The following is an 11,527-nucleotide window of genomic DNA, read 5'->3' on the forward strand; positions in this document are numbered from 1 at the left end:
TTTCTGTAAAAAAAAATTTTTTTAATTATGGTGGGGAGGGGTTGGGTTACGTCTCCACCATGCGTGCCGACATTGCTATCAAAATTGTCCTACTTACAAAACAAATTGAAAACGAACTAAAGCAGACAGCATAAAAAAAAAAAGCCTACAGAAAAGTTCATTCAATCTATTTGTTTAGAGCAATTCATCAGCAGCAACAACGACAGTAGAAGCAACATACTAACCTCGTTGAACTCAGGCGCGTCCATCGCTTCACTGCTGGTACTGCATATTGTCTCCACCCTTTAGTTATCACACCTACTACCATGGCAACTGAAGCTGAACATACTCATCCTCATCTACTACTACTAGAAAGAAGCTATCACTCTTTCCTTCTTCATCTCGATCCATCAGTACATCTACTAACATTACAGCCCCACCAAATTACTCGGGGACAACTTCCCTAAAAAGACAATTGCCACACATTCCACCCGCACGAATAAAATAGAATCACCAAATTTGCCACTATTTCTACGTGAGAGAATAAGCTTACAACATGACTATCCCTTTGTCTACCTCCCAGGAGCTAGGCGCTCGGTTAAGTAGCCTACTCCTAACCAATACCGTACCACTACCAAAAACAACATCGTTACATATCCGCTCTCCATTAAGTTCAACCTCATCAAACCTGCTGTCTATCTCAACAGCACAAAGACCAACCGTTACAGTAACACCAACCTTTGTTATACCATTGCTGTTCTGATTCTTTCACACTCAGAGGAAAAAAGCAACGATCGCAACTATATTTGGTTGTGCAACTATAACTAGAGTGACACCAGCTGCCAACCATTCTCTAACCAAGAGAACTCTGTTTTAAGTCATACAGAATCTGACAAAAGTAATCCAGAAAAGCCTTCTCAGACTGTACTGTTAGCTGCACTGGCCCATCAATGTGAATGATACAAGGGCTTTGGAACAACACAAAGAAACAGCTACATTATCAGCGGAGTGGCTACGTGTGCAGACGGGCACATAGCAGGCATTTTCCTTGCAATTAATCACTGCATGTTGGTACGTATTGTATAGTCTTCACATTGGCAGTAAATAATATGGTGTATCTGGAACAACAGATCTGTTGATCATAATCTACGTCTGGTTTATTCAAATATCGATCTGCTCCATCAGAGCTGTCCCAGTGCAATATAAAAACAGCAATGTTCCATCACTCGTTATATTGATGTCATAAGAGGTGGCCTTTCGTCTGTCTTTACATTCTGAGTTCGAATTCCGCGCCAAGGTCGACTTTGCCTTTCATCCTCTCATTCCAAACATTAAGGGCTGAATTGCCAAACTACACCCAATCCCTTTCTGAACCCCCAATCTGCACTGAATCTAACCTCAGTTGTCACTTAGGCACTGAGGCGAAAAATAAAGACTTTACCCTCAGTAGCACAGACGGCACAGACCGAAGAAAGGGAAGTTGCTATTTTCCTCCACGATTTCCTTACCACAAGGGACTTATTTTCCAATGGCTACTGCGAATCAGTGCTTTCAGGAGAAAAGAGATGCCTGAGATGGCCTATAGACCATCTCAAGCATCTCTTCTCTCCTTACTAGAATACTTCTATAAAATGAAACTCTTCATCCAACAATGCAATTTAGTAACAAGAAAACAGCCACAAAATGTCAGGTGATTTCCCCCTGTACTCCGACTAATCATATGGGAGATGCTGTCGTGTAATCGCGTAATTTGAACGGAAATTTCCGTGCAGTTTCCCACCAAAATACGGTCATACATGTACACACAAGAGACAACCAACACTGATGTTTGAGAGAAGGTTGACGAATGCAGAGGATTCTTGATAAGCTATGACCTCGGGTAAAAAAGAATTTCCTCGTCTACAACGCACACATAAGTTTCCCCGCTTCTCGCCAACACGAAGATACAGCGATCTTACACCTAACCAAATAACTGTGCACAGATATATTCCTGGCTTAACATTCTTGACGTTTAATATCCATACCTTTATGTAAATAAATGTGACCCATTGGAAACTTAATATGGTGACTTGCTTTTTATATGGGGAAACAACGCGGAACTTCAACAAGTATCTATGACCCATCAAACCATTTTATACACAAATAAACTCCTTCATTAATAGATTTCGGCAACTTAAATTGCCCATATTAGCAAAGCAACCTTTTTTCTACACAGAAATCACTCGTCAACATAATCTCCATCACATGTGATTTATTTTCAATCTTTGAAATGCATTCTCGATTCCTCTTTGAAAAAATTCACGTGTGCACTGTTGTGTCCAGTTTTACCTCATCTGTTATAAAATCGATGTCGCAGAAGACTTTCCTTCATTGAACCGAACTAAGTTGAAGTTGGAAGGCACCAAATCTGGGCTGTACAGTGGATGGGGAACAACCGACCAGCCCAATTTGCTAATTGCCTGATTTGTTGTCAAAGATGTGTGGTCACGCATTGTTACACATTACATGCTCAAAACATAGATCTAGAATAATAAAAAAAAAGTCACAATGATTGGGGATCGGTACTAACACAATTTCTTTCAGAATCGTAATCAACGATGCTTGAAATATCTAAAGAAATTACGATTTTTGGAGACCTAGGTAATTTCCGACTCCATTCTATATCAATACTCTGCATTTGGGGTGATGATTTGAAATACCATATAAAGTGTGCTTTTCTGATAAAAAGACAATTTTAGACTCACTGTGAAAAGCAAAAAATGACTACATTACTCGTTTTTATTTCTGTTATCAGAAAAAGTGAGGTCAAACTGATCACTTTCAAGATTTTTTTGTTTTTTGTCTTTTGAGGGTGGAACTTTCAGAGAAAGAATGCCTTCACTTCTGTCTGCGAAGAAATAAGTAACTTAGAGCTACTTATAGTGAATATTTGTTTATGAAAGAATTCTAATTGATACAGAAATCGTAGGGAAGAGTCAGTTCGTTTATTTTGAATCTAATTACACAGGGATACGTTGTTGGCACTCCGTCGCTTACGACGTCGAAGGTTCCAGTTGATCCGATCAACGGAACAGCCTGCTCGTGAAACTAACGTGCAAGTGGCTGAGCACTCCACAGACACGTGTACCCTTAACGTAGTTCTCGGGGATATTCAGCGTGACACAGTGTGGCAAGGCTGACCCTTTGAACTACAGGCACAACAGGGATACGTAAAGAGGAAATAACTCTCAACAATAACCGGTGAAGTAACGAACATACAAATCGGATAATGTAATAGCTGAAACGAAAGACTCTGACGAGAAACCTAAACGGGAATTAAATATATTTTAATAAATAAAGAATTATTTAATAAACTAATTTTATTTGTCAAAATAGTTTACAATAATTTCAAAATTAAAAAAGATTTTCAATAATAATAAAAATTAATTGCATTTATAAATAACGTTATAATTATGATTTTATTTTAAGCGAAACGAAAGTTAATCCTTCTCACATTTTGCATTTTGTAAGTCCAGAACTTCAACCCGGTAACTTTCGAGTTTGAGATTAATTGTATCATTTCGACTTGTCTTTTGTTTGTTTGTACTCAACGTGATATCTATTATCTATAGTTTACAGTTTTAATACAGGAGGTAAGTAGAGATATTCTAATTTCATCATTAGCATGTCTATTTATGATCAATAGTCTTTAGAAATGTGATATTAGAATCGTGTATGAGCGAGCGGTTAAATTCACGAGGCTGTGATTAATAGTTTTGTTTTCTAAAAGTACCTTAGTGTTTACTCTTTTACTTGTTTCAGTCATTTGACTGTGGCCATGCTGGAGTACTTGTTTATTTTTTCTCTTTTGGCGAAAGCAAAAAGCAATTATTTATTTATCCGGAAAATAACGATGTTTACAATGTTGAATATTTTGTAATTTGACAAATGAGGAAAATGTATGAGCTTAATCTAAACCATGGGTCGGCTAAGTGATCCATATTTGGTCCTTGGAGAACTATGTTACAGCTAAGGGGGTCGATAAACATTAGAAACGACTTTGAGCACTAAGGGGGCTGAATTATCAGCGAACTGGATATGGAAGAGCGCGGTAATTTAAGGCGAAATGTTACTGGTTTTAGCCAAGTATCAATGCAATAACTAGTATTCCCCAAATACATTTCTACTATAGCCTCGGGAAGACTAAAGCCTTGTGAGTGGATTTGGTAGACGGAAACTGAAAGAAGCCCGTCGTATATATGTATGTGTGTGTATATGTTTGCGTGTCTGTGTTTGTCCCCCCAACATCGCTTGACAACCGATGCTGGTGTGTTTACGTCCCCGTAAATTAGCGGTTCGGAAAAAAGAGACCGATAGAATAAGTACTAGGCTTACAAAGAATAAGTCCTGGGGTCGATTTGCTCGACTGAAGGTGGTGCTCCAGCATGGCCACAGTCAAATGACTGAAACAAGTAAAAGAGTATTAAACATTTTGACTTATTGAAAAAGTTGAAAGACGTAACGGAAATTTTTTGGAAAAATGAATAAGTAAATGAGTGGAAACTTTACCAGTGAGTGTGTTAAATAATGAGGCACTAAAAGAGAATGACTCCCCAGAAACAATAAAATATAATATGACTTAATTTTTTATTGTTCGTTATCAATTTCATTATGTATTTTCATTAAATTTCTTTAAATATTTCTTAGTAAAAAGCGGTAATGACACAAAATAAAGGAATTAGTTTTTTTTATGAATTATACTTTTTAAATTTTATTTCAGAAATTTATATAAGTGTCAATAAGTTATGGACGATTCCACGAAGTTTGCCGACACCTGATGTAAACAGACACATGTTTTTTATGTTGCTTATTCAGGCAATTTATACTTGCTCCCGTCATTTAGTTTTTTCAATCGAAATATATTTAACTACTTGACGTGGAGAACTAACCTAGCGAAATTAAATACTGACTGGCATTCTATCATATCTGCCAATGTGTCGCCTTGATCTGACATCCGATATGTTGTGACAATTATGCCTTCTTCAAGGACGATCGATGGTGGATGTGAAGTCACTTCACTCAAGAATTGAGAGCGAGTCGTTTAATTTTTTCTCTGCAGATGACGACTTCAAACAGATACACTCAAGAAAAATAAGAGTGTAATTGAGTTTGAGTTCTCCCATGAAATTAAGTTATCTGCAACAGGCAAGCGCACTACCTACAAATCCTTAGGACATCAGTTTTATTAAGGAGTGTGGGCTGTCATGGCCTAGTGGTTAATGAATAAGCTTATGGGTTAAATTCCTGGACCTGGCAGCACATTGTGTCTTCCAGTAAAGTACTTCATTTTATGTTGCTCCAGTTTACAAAGCTGAAACTAAACACCAGTTGAGTGCTGATGCAGTTCTCTCTCTTCCTCCAGTTGTCATGGCTTTGACATTCTGAGGATGTTTGTCTTGTGACTACAGAGGCACCTAAAACAATTATTAAAAACACAGTACATGCTACCAAGTCATACTTGTAAGTAATGGCTATGATATTTTGGGGGCCTCAAAAATAATTGCCAATGTTGATAGGATTTTTATAGCAGTCTGGATATTTAATATTTTAATTTTTTTAATATGTGTTTATTTTCAGAATGTCTGGTCGAAAGCAAACACCAAGTGATTTTTTAAAGCAAATTATTGGGCGTCCTGTAGTGGTAAAATTGAACTCTGGTGTGGATTATCGAGGTTTGTAAAAAGATTCCTATATAGATTTATTATTATACTGAATTCATTTATTTAATCTTTTTGTTGTAATAACTGCCTTAATGAAACTCATTAGCTTATAAATGCTTAAAATTGTGAATAAGAAATTTGTGATGAAATTTCAACATTTTAATCAAAATTTATATAAATATAGAATCTAAAACTAGGAGACAGACAGACCTGATGTTGACCTGGAATAGAGAGGGCATTTTATTGAAGAGGTTGCAAGTATTGATGAAAGGTTTTTGACAAACCTAACTGATTGATTAATCAATCAACCAATTAGTTAATTGGTTAAATAGTCAACTAATTATGAATAATAAAGAAATGAAATAGAACCACTGTGTATGTTTATTATTGGCACAATGACCCTCCCAAGATACAACAAAATATTTCTAGATTTGATCTAAAATAATTTTGGTTTATACCCTAGAGAGAACATGGATCTCTTTTTAAGAGGTTATAGCCCCAAACTTGTTTTAGAGGAAGGAAGGTATGGTTGTTGTGCCTTTATAAATAAGGAATAATGGCAACTGTAAAGTTAAAGACAAGATACAATGGCTGTAAAATCAGTGCTGAACTCCACATTGCTCAGATCTTACTGCTGTTATTATGTATCTCTGAGTAAGGTACCTAATTCTGCTTTTATCATTTTGCTTTGTGGAATAAAAAAAAATTAGCTCCATTTCATGCAGCTCAGTGAAGGGGTCAGGAGTAAAGAGAGTAAGCATGAAACTGTTTAGTCAAACAAATGAAATAAATATCTAAGACAATAAAAGAAAAGTAAACGAATGCATTTGTATATCTTTTTGTGTAAGATTACCATCATCTAATGAGAACTCTTTGATACTAGTGAACAAATTAAGGAGATAGGCGTAGGAGTGGCTGTGTGGTAAGTAGCTTGCTTACGAACCACATGGTTTTAGTTTCAGTCCTACTGCATGGCACCTTGGGCAAGTGTCTTCTACTATAGCCTCAGGTCGACCAAAGCCTTGTTAGTGGATTTGATAGACAGAAACTGAAAGAAGCCTGTCGTATCATCATCATCATCATTGTTTAACGTCCGCTTTCCATGCTAGCATGGATTGGACAATTTGACTGAGGACTGGTGAACCAGATGGCTACACCAGGCTCCAATCTGATTTGGCAGAGTTTCTACAGCTGGATGCCCTTCCTGACGCCAACCACTCCGAGAGTGTAGTGGGTGCTTTTATGTGCCACCAGCACGAAGGCCAGTCAGGCGGTACTGGCAACGGCCACGCTCAAAATGGTGTATTTTAGGCAGGCGGTACTGGCAACGGCCAACATCACATAATCATCTCGTATATATGTGTATATATATATGTATGTGTTTGTCCCTCCACCATTGCTTGACAACCGATGCTGGTGTGTTTACGTCCCCGTAACTTAGCGGGGAGACCGATAGAATAAGTACTAGGCTTACAAAGAATAAGTCCTGGGGTCGATTTGCTCGACTAAAGGCGGTGCTCCAGCATGGCCACAGTCAAATGACTGAAATAAGTAAAAGAGAAGAAACAATTCTTTAGTCTTGCTGGAAACAAGACAACTGCTCTTTTATTGGTGTTAAATTAGAATGCATCTAGTACAGACTATAAAACAAAATGTACAAGTGAGAATGTGGTTCTTGGCCTATTGAAGAGAGGGCACAATAATTATAAGTTGACTTGGAACATGACAGCCTGTTAACAAGGAGAGGCAAACATAAAAATGAAGGTGGTGCTGATAATGTCTCTAGCAAAATTTACATTATTTTTAATTTTATTTTATTTGCCCACATGTAGAATTTATCATCACAAAGGTATGTAATTATTATTTCAGGTGTTTTGGCTTGTCTAGATGGCTACATGAATATCGCTCTGGAGCAGACAGAGGAATATGTAAATGGTCAACTGAAGAACAGATACGGTGATGCTTTCATCCGTGGAAATAATGGTACAGTCAGTTATTTTATTTTGTTGTTATTTAACCACAAGTCAGTTCAATTCTGATTGGGCAGGCCTATGGTCAAAAGTAAGGGGTAGGATGTAATTTTAGACAGATTTGGTTGTTGTTTCTAAGAGGTTAAATGGCCTAATAGTCTTCCCTCATTTGCTCAAATCATAGCTCTCAAGCAGAAGAGCAAGATTAAAGACATCGTGGTCATCATCATTTAACGTCTGCTTTCCATGCTAGCATGGGTTGGATGATTTGAGTGAGGACTGGTGAACCAGAAGGCTGCACCAGGCTCCAATCTGATCTGGCAGAGTTTCTTCAGCTGGATACCCTTCCTAACGCCAACCACTCTGAGAGTGTAGTGGGTGCTTTTACATGCCACCGGCACAAGGGCCAGTCAGGCAGTACTGGCAACGGCCATGCTCAAATGGTGTTTTTTTACATGCCACCTGCACAGGAGTCAGTCCAGCGGCACTGGCAACGACCTCACTCGAATGTTTTGTTCACATGCCACCGCCATAAGTGCCAGTAAGGCAATGCTGATAATGATCATGCTCAAATGGGGCTTTTTACGTGCCACCGGCACGGAAGCGTGACAGCTGCTATGGCAATGATCGCGCTCGGATGGTGCTATGGATTTAATAAATGGTTTGGTTCAAAATTCTAAGAACATTACCTGATACAACAGACATTGGATAATATAATGGCCAAAATGTTGACACTATAAGAACAATGATGAGGACTCTTGTCCAAATATATATTAATGCATAAGAACAATTTGTCTTGGTTCTGCTTTGTTATTTACACTAAATATAGTGGTAATAATCTTTTCTACTATAGGCACAAGGCCGAGAATTTGGGGAGAGGAGTTAATCAATTATGTTGACCCCAGTGCATAACTGGTACTTATTTCATTGACCTCCAAAAGGATGAAAGGCAAGGTAGACGTTAGCAGAATTTGAACTGAGAATGTAAAGACATGAAATGAATACAGTGGTACTAATGAAATACCCATGAAAAATAAACAAACAAACAAACTGGTTTCTTTTCATAAATAATTCATTTTTTAAAATTTTGATTTGTTAGTAAATACCTTGTTTATTGGGACTGCGTGTATCTATGATGCTGTTAAGTGGTTTTTGTTTGGAAGGGCATCCAGCCATAGAATCTTGCCAAATCAAGCAATGGAATCCAACTTAGCCCTCCCTCTGGCTTGTCTGATTCTGTCAAACTATCCAACTCATGCCAGCATGGAACACAGATATTAAACAATGACGATGGCTTTATGCCTATAGTAGAAAGGATTATTACCACTATATTTAGTGTTAATAACAAGGTAGAACCAAGACAAATTGTTCTTATGCATTAATATATACAATTCTTTATTGCCCACAAAGGGCTAAACATAGAAGGGACAAACAAATGGATTAAGTCGATTACATCGACTCCAGTGTGTAATTGGTACTTATTTAATCGACCCCGAAAGGATGAAAGGCAAAGTTGACCTCGGCGGAATTTGAACTCTGAACGTAGCAGCAGACGAAATACCGATAAGCATTTCGCCCGGCGTGCTAACGGTTCTGCCAGCTCGCCACCTTATGCATTAATATATATTTGGACAAGAGTCCTCATCATTGTTCTTATAGTCTCAACATTTTGGCCATTATATTATCCAATGCCTGTTGTATCAGGTAATGTTCTTAGAATTAGTAGGATTTCTGCAATGCCTGCAGACTTTCTTCTGATGAATATATTGCCATATTTCTCCTGGTTGATTTTCAGTATTAATCTAAATGTTTTTTGCTTCCGTTTTCTTTTCTTATATTTGCAGTTCTGTACATAAGCACTCAAAAACGGCGAATATGAAAGAATCAGGAAGTTAGCCTCTATTAAAAGAAAAAAAAAATTCTTTTTTTTACAACTGTCAATATTGTCATTATTTTTCATTCATGGAGGAGATACTGTAGGGAAAATTACCATACATATCTGAGTCAGATGATTATGAAGAAGAAAAAGAACGAGGAGGAGGAGGAAGAAAAGAGAAAATGTCTCAAATATATGGATATTTATTTCTAATTGAGATTTTAGTGAAGGAAATACTGTGCTACATGTTATAATAATAATAATAATAATAATAATAACAATGCATCAATTTCATTTGGTGTTTTTCTGTTGCTAAATAGCAAACTTTCTTTTGACTGCTTACAAACCATACACATAGTTTTTTTTAATTAAGTCCTCATTTGGATTTTTAAAAAATAACAAACACCAAAACAGGGAATGGTTCACTTATTTTAATAAATTATGGATCAGCATCAGCAGGTTGGTACATTAACCACAGAGTATAACAGCAATGTGATAAAGAAGGAAAAATTATATTCTTACATAAAGTTATGTAAGAATATAATTCTTCATTGTTTGTCTGGTTGCCACACACACACATATATATATATAATCGTCCAACCAATGCCAGCATGGAATATGGACTTTAAATGATCATGACCTATCTATCTATCTATTTCAATTAGAGGTTATGTTAGCCTCATGAAGGGATAGTGTCATCCAAGGAAATACTGGTTCAATACCTAATATTTTGGGAGGAATTGATTTCCTTAAATAGGTATGTATATAAACTGAAGTTTATAATCATATAAAAGAAGAAGAAAATGGAGATTGTGAAGTTAATAAGAATTTATTATCAATAATAAATTGATTATTATCCCTTACAGCTGTTTCAATTATACAATGTGAATTGATTGAATATTAAGTTCATATTTCTGAACTTAATCTCTTCAGAGGGGAAAAAAATATACTCTTAGATGTTTTGTATGTTTGTTTATAGATTTGACTGCTGTGATGAATCTATAAATGACATACAAAACATCTAAGGGTATATTTTTTTTCCCCTCTGAAGAGATTATGCTCAGAAATATGACCTTAATATTCAATTAATTCACTACGTATAATTGAAACAGCTGTAAGGGATAATGATCGATTTGTTGTCGATAATAAACTCTTATTAACTTCACAATCTCCATTTCCTTCTCCCTTTATCTATATATCTATCTATCTCTATATATATATTTTATATATATACCGCAGTAAATATAATGAAGTAAATATATAAATTTATATAAATGAGGATAAGATCACCTCATTTATATATATGTATTATATATATATATATATTGACTTTATATCTGCTTTTCTACGCAAGCAGTGAACTTTCACATGTCTCATTTTTGCAACACCTCTCCTCTCAGAAACACACTTCTCTCATCATCCAACTCCTTGGTTTGCTTCTTTGATAGGAACCTTCCACCACCAACACATTGTACCCTCAGCCACTAGATTTGCATCATCCATTCACACTACACACCAATCCCTGAAAAATATTAGCTACCACCACCTCTAAAACCTAATTACATTCCTTCTTCGTTTGCACTCAGTTTAACTTGCCAACAGATCACACTCAGCTCATTATTCCCCAATATCATCTGATACTCTGTATTCACAGCTCATGTCTCAATTCTGAAGTGAACCACACTTCTTATACATGCTTTATTAAGTCTTCCCTCTTTTAATTTGCTTTTAGTGGATGGGGTGTCAAGCTTTTTTCTTTACTTTACAAAAGAGAGTTCTACTTAATCTTACCCTATTTAACTCATTCCATGCAGATATTAGATATTAACTTACTCAGTTCATGAATTGTTTAAATCACTTAGATAGGATCAGTACATATCTGTCATATATATATATATATATATATATATATATATATATACACACACACACACACATACATACACACACACATGTGTCTATATATACATGCATATAAAGAAATATAATTGGAATCCTTCAAA

At 36.3% G+C, this 11,527-nt stretch overlaps 1 protein-coding gene across 1 annotated transcript; it reads left to right on the forward strand.

The window, feature by feature from the left end:
- Positions 1–3,477: 3,477 nt before the first annotated feature.
- Positions 3,478–11,521, forward strand: LOC106879912 (U6 snRNA-associated Sm-like protein LSm6). The gene is made up of 4 exons (XM_014929661.2): positions 3,478–3,611; positions 5,596–5,690; positions 7,548–7,661; positions 9,493–11,521. The coding sequence occupies exons 2-4, from the start codon at positions 5,597–5,599 to the stop codon at positions 9,525–9,527; spliced, it is 243 nt and encodes an 80-aa protein (XP_014785147.1). The 5' UTR covers positions 3,478–3,611; position 5,596; the 3' UTR covers positions 9,528–11,521.
- The last annotated feature ends 6 nt before the right edge of the window (positions 11,522–11,527 follow it).

Source organism: Octopus bimaculoides, chromosome 3 (assembly GCF_001194135.2).
Source record: "Octopus bimaculoides isolate UCB-OBI-ISO-001 chromosome 3, ASM119413v2, whole genome shotgun sequence".
NCBI classification, from domain to species: domain Eukaryota; kingdom Metazoa; phylum Mollusca; class Cephalopoda; order Octopoda; family Octopodidae; genus Octopus; species Octopus bimaculoides.

Excerpts from the sequence above, each read along its gene's own strand:
- LOC106879912 (XM_014929661.2), top strand. The coding sequence starts at position 5,597 with ATGTCTGGTCGAAAGCAAACACCAAGTGATTTTTTAAAGCAAATTATT. Across the intron at positions 5,691-7,547 it reads CTCTGGTGTGGATTATCGAG|GTGTTTTGGCTTGTCTAGAT; the intron begins GTTTGTAAAAAG and ends TTATTATTTCAG. Across the intron at positions 7,662-9,492 it reads TTTCATCCGTGGAAATAATG|TTCTGTACATAAGCACTCAA; the intron begins GTACAGTCAGTT and ends TTATATTTGCAG.